Here is a 15,139-nt window from a genome sequence, read left to right as displayed (position 1 = left end):
TCTTACGAAGCAATCTGTGTATTGATACTTAAGAAGAATAATCTTTGAGGTTAACAGAACTTTATGCCAGATAGTAAGTAACTGATCTGAAATATTGGCATAAACAACAAACCAAATGGAGAAGGTTGCTATTAGAACTAAGACATAACATTTGGAACTTTGTAATATCTTGTATCTAGATTGTTTTCACTAGCCATGGTTGAAATATTAAAGATGAAGCTGGCCTGTGTATTAGTACAGAACAGATCAGTAAGCTGTCTTTTTTCTTTATATAAGAGACTAGCTGTACCCGCCACACGTTGCTGTGGCCAAGCTTCCCTCCCTCTTTCTCTCCTTCTTTCTCTCCTTCCTTTGCTCCTTCTTTCCTTCCTTCCTTCCCTTTTCTTCTGATCATTCTCTCCTTCCTTATCTACCTCTTTCCTTCTTCCTTCACTTTTTGCTTCCATCCTTCTTTCTCTCTTTCCTTCTTTCCTTCCCTCCCTCTTTCTCTCCTTCCTTCCTTCACTTTTTGCTTCCATCTTCCTTCTCTCTTTCCTTTTTTCCATTCCCTCCCTTTTTCTCTCCTTCTTTCCCTCCTTCCTTCACCCCCTCTTTCCCTCCTTTTTTCTTTCCTTCTCTCCTTGCTTTGTTCTCTACCTCTTTCTTTCCTTCCCCCCTTTTTCTTTTCCCTCCTCTTTCTCTCCTTTCTTCCTTCTGTATCTCTTTCCTTCCTTCACTCTTTGCTTCCACCTATTTCCTTCTCTCTCTCTCTCTCTCTCTCTCTTTCTTTGTTTCTCTCTCTCCTTCTCTCTCTCTCTCTCTTTCTTTCTCCCCTTCCCTCCCTCTTCCTTTTTTCTATATCATTTAACTTTTTGGGTTTTTAAGGCCTTTCCACTGTTTTTTTTTTTGGGGGGGGGGAGGTTTATGAGTGATGGTCACTCGTTGGTCTGTTAGGGGTATAGTGTCCAAATTTCATGTCAGCTCGTCCAGTGGTTTTTGAGTTATGTTAATCCCACAAACGAACATTACATTTTTATTTATATAGATGGGCACCCTAGTCAATATTGCTAATGGTTGGGGATGCTCGAAATTTTAATTTACAGATAGCACAGTTACATTCTCCTTCTCTAGATCTATAGCCTTCAGAGGTGTTGAACTTCAACTCCCACCTCCACCAACCATCATGATCATTGGCATGCTGAGTGACTTGAGAAACTGCAAGTTGCTTCTGATGTGAGATAATTGCCCAGGAGACGCCAGGATGTTTTTGATGTTTTGCCATCTTTGTGGGAGGCTTCTCCCATGTCCCCGCATGGGGAGCTGGAGCTGCCAAAGGGAGCTCCATCTGCTCTCCCCAGATTCGAACCAATGACCTGTCAATTAGCAGTCCTTCTGGCACAAAGGTTTAACCCATTGTGCCACAGGGGGCTCCTGGCATGCTGACTGGGGACAATGAAAGTTATAATCAACAGGTCTGGAGGGCTCCATTTGGCAAAGTGCAGATAAAAGATGATAGTTTTCAAATGTCTTATTAAGAGATGGCTATAAGGATGAGTGACTTAGCCAAAGAATTCACTGAACATAAAAAAGTAAGGTCCCATATCTAGTGTTCAGACTGAAAGGAGAAAAAGATGACACAATTTCTCTTACAGCTCATGTATTATTATTACTGGAAATGTAGTTTTATTAAAATTAAAAGATTTGGGTTGATGCTTATAGATTTCCCACCTCCGCCATGGTTTGGACATAGCCCTAATACCTTGAATAAACACTATGTAACACAATTTTGGTTCCTGGGTTATAAATGTCATTTCCTAATTGGTTCTATAATAAAACATGGGAAAAGTTTATGTAACTGTAAAAACTTTCTTTTTTGGGAGACATCCTTTAGCACATTTTGCTATAGTTTTTCAGTGAATATCTCATAGAATCTCAACCAATTCAACATAGTTTGTGGCAGCCACAAGTTTCTGGAGTATAACAGCTACTTTCAAAGTAAGTACCTCACAATTAAACAGGAATTAACACTTTCAAGCCAGAAACAGAACTTTTTTCAAAGTTTGTTACATAGTGTAATAAATCTAAGAAAACATGTCTTTCAAATTATTTTTATCATTGGGGACAAAATTCAGAAACATAACCATACTCTCTCCCCCCCCCCCCCTTTAAAATTGCTAAATTTCCATATTCAAAGGGATCTTGTAACACCATAGACACAAAGGGTTCATCTACACGCGGGGTCCTCAAACTACGGCCCGAGGGCCGGATACAACCCTCCAAGGTCATTTACCCAGCCCTTGCTCAGGATCAACCTAAGTCTGAAATGACTTGAAAGCACAAAACAACAACAACAATCCTACCTCATCAGCCAAAAGCAGGCCCATACTTCCCATTGAAATACTAGTAAGTTTATATTTGTTAAAATTGTTCTTCATTTTAATTATTGTATTGTTTTTAAGTGTTTTTTGCTCTACAAATAAGATATGTGCAGTGTGCATAGGAATTCATTCATGCTTTTTTCAAATTATAATCCGGCCCTCCAACAGTTTGAGGGACTGTGACCTGGCCCTCTGTTTAAAAAGTCTGAGGACCCCTCATCTACACTGTGCAATTAATGCAGTTTGACAGGACTTTAACTGTCATGCCTCAATGCTAGGGAATCCTGAGAGTTATAATTTGGTGAGGCACCAGAACTCTTTGGCAGAAAAAGATAAAGACATTGTAAAACTACAACTTCCATGATTTCATAGCATTGAGTCATGACAGTTCAAGTGGTGACAAACTGCATGAATTCTACAGTGTAGATCAGGTGTGGACAAACCTTGGGTGTTTTGGACTTCAACTCCCACAATTCCTAACAGCTGGTAAGCTGGCCAAGATTTCTGGAAGTTGAAGACAAAACCTGGAGGGCTGGGATGAGAAGAGACAGCCATCCCATGTTCCTGGGGCACCTGAGCATGGGATGCCCATTGGGACAGATACAACCGGGCCTGCTTAGGAACTGGCTGCAGGTTTTATTTATTTATTTACTTCATTTGTATACCGCCTTTCTCAGCCCTAAGGCGACTCATAGCGGTTTTGAGGGAGAACTCCAAATGTGGTACAGAATTTGTGGTTCCCCCTGTGTTATATTAAGCAGGGTTACAGCTGCATTAACTGACTTTCCTCGGGTTACTGTGGATCAGCATACAGGTGTTTTCTAACCAAATGCAGACTGATCTGACCCCATACTGATTTAAATGGTCAGCGTAGATGTGACCCCAAAAGAAGTGATGTCACTAGCAAGGCTATGCTGGGGAGCTGCTTTTGACCAATGAAACAGCAGAGGCGGACTCAGGGAACTGTTTACCTTGACGGCAAAGGGGCTTTGGGGTGATCCCCTTCTATGTTTGGGGCAGTTCTGGAGCATTTTATTCTAGAGTATTTCCACAGGTGTAGATGCAGCCTATGACTGTTTCCTGAGATGCAGCTTCTTACTGCTTATGCACTGGGATTGTGGCGCTGCATTAAGATCACTCTGACCAAAAGGTCATGAGTTCGAAGCCAGCCCAGGTTGGAGTGGTTTTCCAAGCAATTGTGTGTAGCCTGTTGACGACCTTTGCAACCCGAAAGACAGTTGCATCTGTCAAGTAGGAAAATTAGATACCACCTTAAAGTGTGGGGAGGCTAAATTAACTAATTTATGAGGCCATAAAGAAGACTCCAGCAGAGCATTCCAGTGGGGAAGCACGCGGGGAATGCGGAAGTACTTCATCAGCGTCGCAGATGGACGATGAAAGCAACAGCTCCCCTAACGGCCAGAAAAAGTTAAATAGCCTCTGTGTATGTCTGTATATGTTTGTATGTCAAAATTGGCATTGAATATTTGCCATATATGTGTCCACTGTAATCCGCCCTGAGTCCCCTGCGGGGTGAGAAGGGCGGAATATAAAAACTGTAAATAATAAATAAATAAATAAAGTTGCACCCAAGAAAATAGATTTAGGGCATGTCTACAGTGATTGACCAAGTAATTCAGGACAAAAGCAGTAAAGGCGGAGATAACATGTCAAGTACAGGAATTGGGTCAAGGCCTGGGCAGTGCTTATATGTACCGACAAATTTGGTTTTGACCCGGTTCTAGGATTTGCATTATCTGTGGCTTAACAGCTGTGGCTTTTTCACCAAACTTCTTCACCACCACAAAGCATGTGCAGATTGCCGAAGCTACCACCCCTTAATTAGTTTTGGTATGCAATGTGGTTTATAGTGTTGTGTGCTGATGCACATTACGGGCCATATTTTGAAGTATCTCTAATTTTGTTTATCCAGTTTTAAGCCCTCTAAAGTGCTTTCATGCACCCGTTTGTGGCTTGTGTAATTCAAACACCGTTTTTTAAGATGCCTTCAATCCACATGATGCGGTCAGTATAGATTTACTCCTTGTCTACAAAAGTTTATGCTGCCAATTTCTCTCTCTCAATTATTTTTTAAGGTGCTACAAGATCCATTTGTGTGTTTCATACCTTCCTATGTGTAGGAGACCTTTACTTCCAGTTACTTTATATTTTAGTTCTAAAAGAATGGATCCCCTTAATTCTCATACTTTGTGGTAGAATTTATCGTAGAGTCTCAATAAAGCGGTTGCAGAAATCTGTGGAAAATGCTGCTCTGTTTATTTTGACCAGTCATCCAGGATGGTTGTTATGACTACAGCTGACACTTCACTGTCAGCTAGAAGGTTTATACCCCCCTGAGATGGAGAGAAAAGACACTTCTGTGAAGATCAAACTGCAGGATTTTATGTTTGACCATTTGTAAATAAAGTGCTGATCTTAGACAGCACTGGTTTCGTCCAAAACATTGGCTAAAAATACCTTTGGATTTCAAAATGAACTTGGAAGAGGGAGAAAAAGAAAATGTGTATTAGGATTTTTGTCTTCAAGGCAAGCTAATAGGCGTGCTTGTAACTTGAGAATTGTTTCTTGTTGCTAAGGTTTTCACAATACGTGCTATTGGAGCTGTAATCGAAACAGTGTTCAAACATTGCTGCATTTAAGGTCTGGAATACCCATTTATCCCATAGTATACTCTTCTCACCTCTGTGGACTTTTTTTTTTGTAGTAGGCCAAGGGGCATGAGCTCCTAGCCTGAAATGAAATTCAATTCAGTTACTAACTACAACGCCCATTGAACCAACTGCAGAAATAAGTAAACATTTAGATTGGTAGAGGGCAAAGTGTGACTTGTGGATTTTTTTTCCCCCAAAATGCTCCTCAATGTCATTTCATAGAATCATAGAATCATAGAGTTGGAAGAGACCTTGTGGGCCATCCAGTCCAACCCCCTGCCACGAAGCAGGAAAATCGCATTCAAAGCACCCTCGACAAATAGACATCCAGCTTCTACTTAAAAGCTTCCAAAGAAGGAGCCTCCACCACACTCCGAGGCAGAGAGTTCCACTGTTGAACAGCTCTCACAGTCAGGAAGTTTTACAATAATATGGCAGCATCACTGAAATGGTGCACAATCATGCAAGTGAATTGGAACGATACAGAATAAGGGACAGTTCAAGATACCCCATTGTGCAACAGTGATTCCCATTGCATTGTATATCCGGATGCACAAGTTGCCCTATTGTGAATTAGGACGTGTGTATCAGAGCACATTGTGCATTAGGGTCATTGTACAGTGGCCATGCTACTTGCCCAATTTACATAATGGTTCCAGAGATAAAGCTACTTGTCTGTTACCTTCTTGAAAATATAAGGTTGATGCTATTCACTCTTACATTAATGTTTAGAATAACAGCTGAGTGTGCTTTTGTGTGCGTAGAGACATGCCAGTTCAACTTACTGTTTTCTCAACAATTTGCTTAAAATGTTTCCTAACATTTGGCGAGAAGGCACTTTTTAGATGTTTTGCAACTTGGGCATGTTCACCTGGAACCGTGAGTCTATTTGCCTGGATTCCCACTAGGGAAGTGTACTCCAGAAGGCCATGTTTACATGTTTTGGTACTATTCTGAAGTTCTTCTGGCAACCCAGACTGGAGAGAGATATGTGGAAATATTTGTAGCAGGAAATCCCCTGGCAGGTGGCCAAAGACAAAACTGGGTGTGGGCAGCTGCATTCATTTCAAAGGAAATAAGCAAACAAGATAAGAATGGCCACTTAGGAAGTATATTGTTGCTTTATTTCTCAGGTTACAACCACATATTTGAAAAAAAAAAGATATTTGGTATGTAATATGATTGCATAAGGGCAGAATATAAAGCTTCAAATAAATGAAGAAATTGTAATAAACAGTACAGTATAATATACTGTAGCATATCTTTTACTGTTGCCAAAAAATTCATGACCCCAACATATTTTGGCTTTCAACTCCCAGAAATCCTAACAGCTTATAAACTGGGTTGTTGTAGGTTTTTCGGGCTATATGGCCATATTCTAGAAGCATTCTCTCCTGACGTTTTGCCTGTGTCTATGGCAGGCATCCTCAGAGGTTGTAAGGTCTCTAAGGATGCTTGCCATAGATGCAGGTGAAACGTCAGGAGAGAATGCTTCTAGAACATGACCATAAGGCCTGAAAAACCTACAACAACCCAGTGATTCTGGCCATGAAAGCCTTCGACAATAGCTGGTAAACTGGCTTGGAGCTGTAGGCCAAAACTCCTGGAGACCCACAGATTGAGAACCACTGCTCTATGCAATTCTATTGTTTATTTTCCCAGGAAGTTACTATAGGCATGTGTTGGAGGGCCTATCAGATTCCTAGAGAGTAATGTCTAGGTCATCCAATGCAGTTCCATGATATGTCGCAACTGAATATTAGGAAATTTCATGGTGTTTGGTTATATCTGCAGAGGATAAACTCTGGATACTGTGGTTTAATTGTAGTCCTCCCCTCCCCCCCCCCCCCCCCCGAAATAAGGATAGTACAACAGCACAGTTCTGTTCAATATTGAGCTGTCAGAATGTAATATTTTTATATCAAAGCAGATAAAAGCAAACAGGTGAAATGGAAGGGAATAGTTCTAGGCGCCTTTTAGTTCTTGCTTTTTTGGGGGAGGGCTTGTGTGTGGGTTTTAAAAGTAGGTCTATATTTTGGAAAGCACAAATTTTTGTATGTTTGCATATAAATCAACAGTTCTGACTTCTCTTTCTATGGCAGGGTGATATTCATTTGTATGAAGAGCGTTCTTGATTTTTGATGCTTGTTTTCAGAGAAAATCTATGCTAAATGGGGCATTCAGGGGATGGGTGGGGAAGGCTCATTTCTGGTAATATTTATGTATTCTCTTTGGGGATAATGTTGTGTAATCATCTTGAGAGAATTGTTTATGCTTTTGTTCCCTCTTTGTTTAATTCCCCCATTAGATAAAAAAGTACAGGATGTAAAGCATACTAATTGTTTATTGACTTAAATTGTTTGTGTCCTTGTAGTAAGTCATAATAGGAACACAGAAGCATTCAACTGCCAGAAAGTGGCAACTGTAAGCAGGAATTGTAGAACTGCTCTCTTATCAGATCATAAGAAACATAGAGATGTAGCTAGTTTTGAAGAAATAATACTAGATGATACACTCGATAAGAATTACTTTGCTTAAAGTGTCCTTTTTCCTTGGGACTGATTAAAAAAAACATACATAGTCAGATATTTTATAGATCATAGGATTGTAGATTTGGAAGGAATCTGAAGGATCATTGTTCAAATATTTGCCACTGTGTGATTCCACAACTGAAGCATCCCTAACAGAGGATATCCATCTTCTGTTTTAAAATGTCCAAGGGGAAATTTATTATTCTCTGTTCTACTATTGAATAGCTCTCATCACCAGGAGCTTCCTAATATTTAGACCCTTTTCTTGAAAGCAGACATTTGATCATCTTTTTTTGTGAAAGTATTGCAAGAGTTGTACAGTAGAGTCTTGCTTATCCAACCTTTGCTCATATAACATTGTGTTTTATCCAAGGCAATCTGCCTCCCACCCGGATACACAGCTGTTACAATATATTGCAATGTTTTGATGATAAATTTGTAAATACAGTAATTACTACATAATATTACTGTGTATTGAACTTCTTTTTCCTGTCAATTTGTTGTAAATCATGATATTTTGGTGCTTAATTTGTAAAATCATAATGTAATGTGACATTTTTTAGATTTCTCCTTAATCCCTTCTTATTATCCAACATTTTCCTTTATCCAACGTTCTGCCTGCCCGTTTATGTTGGATAAGCAAGACTCTACTGTAGTTGTTACCATCCTTACACAATACATACCCCCATCATATTGTGGCTGAGTATCTCCCTTGTTTTCAGACACTCAAGAAGTCTTTTGGGAAAAGTTCTTACGTGGGATCCTCAAAAGTAAAACAATAAATAGATTGAAGACTACTCAGTCAGTAGCACAGTATCAAAACAACTGATAGCCAATAGATGAGTAATGGAATGGAGAGGAGGGAAAAAGAGACAAGTTGACATGAAAAGTGTAGACTTGTGCATTTTGGAGATACTCCCATTTCCTTTTTCACACATGGAAGCTATTATACCCTGCCCTCAGAAAGAGGTGGGATTTACCAACAGACATCAGTGACAAAATCCAAGAATTTAATGTAGCTAGAATTAGGCAAAATTATGGCTGTTCCACCAACCCAAATGGAGATAAATGAATCTACTTATTACCAAAAAACAGAGTGATTACCAAATTTTTGGATATGTCTTCTCTCAATATCAATAAACTCAATTAAGGAGAATATAGTATGATAATTGCGTCTGCAAACCGTGGATCTGCAAACTGGGAAACAGCAAACCCTATTGAAATGAAGGACATCTGGCCCAAGCATACTTTAGAATTGTGCCTGTGGATCTAGAAAATACTTAGAGGACATAATATATTGGCTGTGGATTAAAACAACTTCATATTCTGGTTCTTACTGTATATTGTTTCAAATGGAACAGAAAAGAAATGGGATGGTGGGATGGTGACCACTTTATTTGTACTATATTTATTTCATAATTTTGAAGGATCTAACGCTCAATCCTATGCATAATTTTTAGAATAAAATAAAGGTATTATTTCAATTTACCGTATATACTCGAGTATAAGCCGACCTGAATATAAGTAGAAACACCTAATTTTACCACAAAAGAACCTGGAAAAATGCATTGACTTGAGTATAAGCCAAGGGTGGGAAATGCAACAGCTACTGGTAAATTTCAAAATAAAAATAGATACCAATAAAATTACGCTGAGGAATCAGTAGGTTAAATGTTTTTAATTTAATAATTAAATATAAGACTTACATAATTAAATATAATGTAATATAAGACTTTCCAATTCTGATTAAACTATTATTTTAACCTTCTTTAATGTAAATGCGCTTACCTATCTTTCCAATAATAATAATAGAGTAAAATAATAAATGTAATAAAAATAATAGAATGAAATAATGGAAATTTAATAATAACAATAATTAGAGTAAAATCATAAATTTAATAAAATACAATAAAATAAATGTAATAATAGTAAATAGAGTGAAATAATAAATGTAATAATTATAAATAGTGTAAAATATTAAATGTAATAAAATAATTATAATAACAGAATAAAATAATAAATAACTTTCACTCAAGTATAAGCCGAGGCGGGCTTTTTCAGGCGAAAAAAGGCTGAAAAACGTGGCTTATACTCAAGTATATACGGTAGGTGTGTTTAGGATTGCAGTCACAAGATAATGATGATTCTCTTTGTAGATAGAATTTCCTTAATATAACTTCTGGCTTTTGTTTTTTCTCATGTTGGCTGGATCTGTTGTAGAAGCATATCTATAGTGGGTTTAGGAAGCAAGTGTGCAATGTCAACCTTGTAAGTAGGAAGGAAAACATAAAAAGGTCGGTTTTAATTTTGTTTTTGAACTTTCTATCCAATTTCCCAACAGGAAGCTTGGATTGACAACTCACTACTTTCCTTTTCAAATCTATTTCTGACATAAACCAGTCAGTCACCTGTCAGATATTAATACAAGCAAAGACTGAAAAGTATTAACTGACATAGCAACATGATTTTGGCAATGAAGACTACAAAGTAGTAATCTTGAGAGTTGTTCTTAAATTGGAAACAAAGGTTATTCTGTTTCGTCCATTGTGTCTCTTTCCATTTTGGCAGCAAACATCTGTGTCAGTAAAATCAGGCTTTGTTCTCACAGGAAAACTGAATGTAAGGGATTTGGTTCTTATAACACTAAAGTTTTATATAGCTTTAGTCAATCTGCCTGAATTATGTAGTAGATGCTTCTGTTCCCTTGCTATGTCAGTAATCCCCTCCTCCCACCCTCTTACAGGTGATTCATGTTCAGAAAGTGCTCTACAGATAATTACCGTGTCGGGCCATAGTCCAGATTTTCCTGGTGGTGTCCAGCCTGTTCCTGAAGATGTCTACAAAATGAATTTGGCCAAAGGAGTTTCAATGTCTTTGCCATCATCACCTTTACTGCCTCGCCATGCCTATTTGATGCAGTCAAGAGCAACCAAAAAATCTCCAGGTAACATCAAAAACATTTCTTTCAAAACTTGCTGTGAAATTATATTGACAAAGTCACTTCCAAGTGGTGTTTCCAAATCAACACATGTCCCTCTAAATGCCAGATGCCACCATTTTGCTTTGGTTTCTATCCTTATCTTTGCATTGTTAGTAGTATTATAGGAATTATTTTAGGTTTCAGCATATAGCATACAGATGGATCGCCCCCACTGCCAGAAATACTGCCTGATCCCTATCTTTCCTATCATATTCAGTAGCTGAAGACTATTGAGGTATGACACTGGTGTTTGTAGTTTCATTTACTAACGTCTGACAAAATATGTAATTCCTTTGCATTTTCTAAGTTAGCCAACACAACTCTGGATTATTCTTAGGATAGCGTGACTCTATGATATTCTTGGGTCAGAGGTCTGTCACTTCAGTAGGGTTTGCTGTTATCTGAAATTCTGTATGAAAAGTCCAGAAATGAATCCCTTATGGACATAGGAGTCATACTGTATTTGGAGGATTGTGTGTAGTCAGTGAGAAGTAGCTTTATATATACATCACTGTTCTGGGGAAGAATGGAATTGTAGTATCTGGTGCAGGCATGGGCAAACTTTTTAGAAAGGGGGCTGCATGTCTGGCCAGGTGGGGCGGGGGGGGGGGGTTACGTGGGGAGAAAGACCAGGGGTGGTTGACATGGGGAAGGGGAGGCCAGAGGGAATTGTTGGTGCTGGGGAAGCGAGTTTTGACCCATGGCTATGTGAGGCTATTGGGACAGCTAATCTGTAAGAAAGAAAGAAAAGGTCAATTCTGGTTTTAAAACAACTCATTGAAATAGGAATGTTTGATCCCATAAACCTCATTGACCTTGTACTCTCTACTTATTGAAGGAGGCCAAAAGTCAAAGCCAGGAGCTGTAAAAATACAGTCACTGCTATTACCTCCACTCAGCAACAAATCAGTGATTCTGTAGAAGCCCTCTTACTTAGTCCAAGTGAGACAAAACTCTATGAGAACAAAAGAAAACTTATCCAGGACCAAAAAAACTCCCAAATCCCCAGTGAGATAGTTAAGACTGGCTCTTTTAAGAACGTAACTACTTTCCTATCTTAACAAACTGAATTTAAAACCCACATGCAGCAATTGTACAGACGTATTTGTTAGTAGCTCCAAAAAATGGCCAGTCAGTGATCCATCACAAGTTCTCCCAATGTGGTCCCAGAATGAAAGAAAAGGCCCAAGATGAGCTTTTAAACAGCACATTGTAATGCACATGTTTGATCCCATAAACCCCATTGACCTTGTACTCTCTACTTACTGAATGAGGCCAAAAGTCGGAACCAGGAGTTGTAACAATGCAGTAATTGCTACGGCCACTCACCAGTAAGTCAGTGACTCTGCAGAAGCCCACTTGCTCAGTCCAACTCATCAGGGAGAGACTACTCTGTCAGAACAAAAGAAATGTCTCCATTAAGTTGCCTAAAAAAATCAGAAGTAACAAAATTAAGTGCGACCCTTCTAGGAACACACCATACCTTCTCTCCTAACAAACTGTAGTCAAAAGCCTCATTGTACCGAGGGTTCTCAGTACAGCCTTGGGCAGCAACGTGTGACAGCCCCGGCCTCTTCTCAGCAGGAAGTTGCACTCGCAAGGTGTATCATCCTGCAACCGTGTGTGACTGCCCCAGACTTACTCTCAGCATGAAGATGTGGCAGGCCGCCATGTTCCCAGGCTGAGAGGACAGTTGCGTGTCTCTCCCTTTGCCTTCCTCTAAGTCTGGATATTACAGGCCCCTCCACAAACTCTGATAATGTGCAAATTGTGAATTCTAAAAATATTTTCTCTCTAAATTTGGTTTACATTAATTTCCCAAGTTTAATATAATATGATATAGAAAGGGGGAAAATGCTGTTGAAATTTGTGTTAACCCCTCCTGAAAGCTTTCCTTGTAGCAAGAAGTGAATGCAATTGTGCCTAGATAAGGTCTGGTCACTGGCTTCCCTTTCAGTGGCTTACTGAAATCATTCCAGCACACTAACATCATTACAAGAATCCTGGGGCGTGAGTATTTTATGAAGTTGACCAAGTTTTTGATATCTGTAAAGTGAAAATACAGTGTTGGCATTTTGTAATCTGAAATTTATTTGTTCAGTACAAAAAAATAGCTAGTGTTTTGCAAAAGTTATAGGGAAGCATTCAGAGAAAAGGCAGCAGGTGATTTTTCCCAAAGTTTCATGTATTTTCTTCTGTAATTCCAATATTTACCCCTTACTGTGAGCTTCAGCTTTGACTGATTTCATGCTAAAATGAATATGATCACCTGATCTTTTCATTTCAGAATGCTCTTTTTTCTTGCTGATTCAATGCAGTATATCATAAAATTCCAGACAGCAGTTTATTTTGATTGACCTTATTTATGCTGTTTGTACTTCACATAGCATTTCAGATATCTTTTTTTATTTTTGGTAGATTGTTTTTCAGCTACTGCTAACATTTTCATTTTCAAGTTCAATTACCGTCTCTAAAACAATTGCAATTTCTGTGGATAAATGCAGCAGTTTGGCCTTATTTGGTTCTTGAATATAATTTCAAGCATGTTCCCAACACCTTGAGTTTACCAGGAAGTCTGCAGTGCCTGAACCTGTCCACATTTGCAGTCAAAGTCAGCAGAAAGTGTTTAACACAGGGGTCCTCAAACTTTTAAAGCAAAGAACTGGTTCATGGTCCCACAGACGGTTGAGTGGCCAGACTCAAGTTTGAAAAAACATGAACAAAGTATTATGCACACTACACATACCTTACTTGTAGTGAAAAAGGCCCACAAAAGAAAGATCAGATACTTGAAATGAAGAACAATTTTAACCAACATAAACTGACCAATATTTTAATGGGAAGTATGGGCCTGCTTTTGTTGATAAGATGTTGTGTGCTTTCAAGTCATTTCAGAGTTAGAGCTACCCTAAATCTAAAGTTTAGGGCAGGGACCAGGTAAATGACCTTTCGTGGCCGCATAGAACCCATGGGTATTAGCTTGGAGACCTCTGGTTTAACAGGACAGACTAATTCTTATATGGTGCAGGCCTATTTTTTAAGATCTTTATTTATTTATTTATTTAGTCTACTAATGCAAGCTCTGTATCATGAATATTTTGTTTTCTGAATGCTAACTGGTAAAAGGACTGAGGACACATCTACAACCACCAGTTACCCTGAAGAGCAGATGACTCAGCTACATGGCAGGTCTTTTTCCCCATGTCAGGAGAGACTTGAGAAACTGCAAGTCTCTTCTGGTGTAAGAGAATTGACCGTCTGCAAGGACATTGCCCAGGGGACGCCTGGATTTTTGTGGTTGTTGATGATATTTTTCCATCCTTGTGGGAGGCTTCACTCATGTCCCCGCATGGGGAGCTGAAGCTTACAGAGGGAGCTCATCCGTGCTTTCCCTGGATTCGAACCTCCAACCTGTCAGTCTATCAGCACAAGGGTTTAACCCCTTGCGCCACCGTGGGCTCCGCCCATGGCAGTTAAATGATGCACAGAGCTGATTCAGGTTAACCAATGTTGTGGGTTCTTTTCAATAGTCCAGAGCAAACTGCAACTTTCAACCCATGTAAGTAATTACATGGGTTGGGCCAGTTCTGGGGTAGAACCCACCACCATTCTTTCAATGGCAATTCAAATTAATTGGACTCAGAGGTCCAGGCAGATGGAATGGCTATCACTGTCCGCCCCACATTTTTGTTGCAGCTGTCAGTGGGCATGACAAGGCTAGTGGCTGTGGTTCGTCACCTGGAGTGACACTAGCTGGAGGGAAGAGGAGGTGATCAGAGAAGGGAGGATGGAAAGGAGGAAACGATTCCTCCTCTCCCACCCGTATCACTCTGGCACTCCAGCTGATACCACTCCAGTCCACAAGTGCCGGACATTAACCATGTCACATTTTCTGGCTACCGTGAGAATGAGAACAGGAGAGGGATGCTACGGGTGGCTGTCTGGTGCTGTGGAGTTGGGCTCAGAACTCCCTCCCACCTCTGCAGTGGTTGTGGGGATATTGGTCAAATCCATTTTGACCAATATCTGATCCAGTAGTGTTTGTCTCCCTGGATTGGCCCTAGAATAAATGGTCCTTTTAGAACTGCCCCTCGAAGCTAAAGGCACTAATAAGATGGAGCAATTATGTGCCTATTGTATTTTTTTTTTAATGCAGGGTGGGGTATTCATATTTCTTCTTCTACTTTTCACTATCAGATACACATTGAAGTCAAAATTTGCATTTAACTTAAAGCAGTGGTTCTTAACCTGTGGCTCCCCAGGTGTTTTGACCTTCAGCTCCCAGAAATCCTAGCTGGCTGAGAACCACTGTTTTAGAGTCATAATTTTCCAATGTGTGCATTTGCACTTAAGTTTATGTGTGTATGCACTTAAAATAGACCAACTTTTAAAGTAAACAAATATTGATGTAAACACACTCATAATCATTAAAACTCAATATGAAAAAGGCACTGGTAATATAAAACAGACCTGAGATTTACTCCTGCTTGGCTTCTCTACTCTGAGTCCCCTTCAGGGTAGAGAAAGGCGGGATCCAAATAGAGTAAAAATAGAGATCTTCCTTTTTCTGATTAGGTTAACAAATCAAGAAGAGAAAGC

General features: G+C 39.4%; 1 protein-coding gene across 4 annotated transcripts in view; it reads left to right on the top strand.

The window, feature by feature from the left end:
* The window catches only part of TANC1 (tetratricopeptide repeat, ankyrin repeat and coiled-coil containing 1), a 184,389-nt gene that overhangs the window by 85,928 nt on the left and 83,322 nt on the right, over positions 1-15,139 (top strand). For all 4 annotated transcript variants that reach the window (XM_067472251.1, XM_060777384.2, XM_067472243.1 and 1 more), the window contains one exon: positions 10,304-10,504. In XM_067472251.1, coding sequence (XP_067328352.1) covers positions 10,304-10,504 — 201 coding nt within the window. The remainder of the gene's footprint in view (positions 1-10,303; positions 10,505-15,139) is intronic.

The sequence above is a fragment of the Anolis sagrei genome, chromosome 1 (assembly GCF_037176765.1).
Source record: "Anolis sagrei isolate rAnoSag1 chromosome 1, rAnoSag1.mat, whole genome shotgun sequence".
NCBI classification, from domain to species: Eukaryota; Metazoa; Chordata; class Lepidosauria; order Squamata; family Dactyloidae; genus Anolis; species Anolis sagrei.
This window is presented reverse-complemented; position numbering and strand designations above follow the sequence as displayed.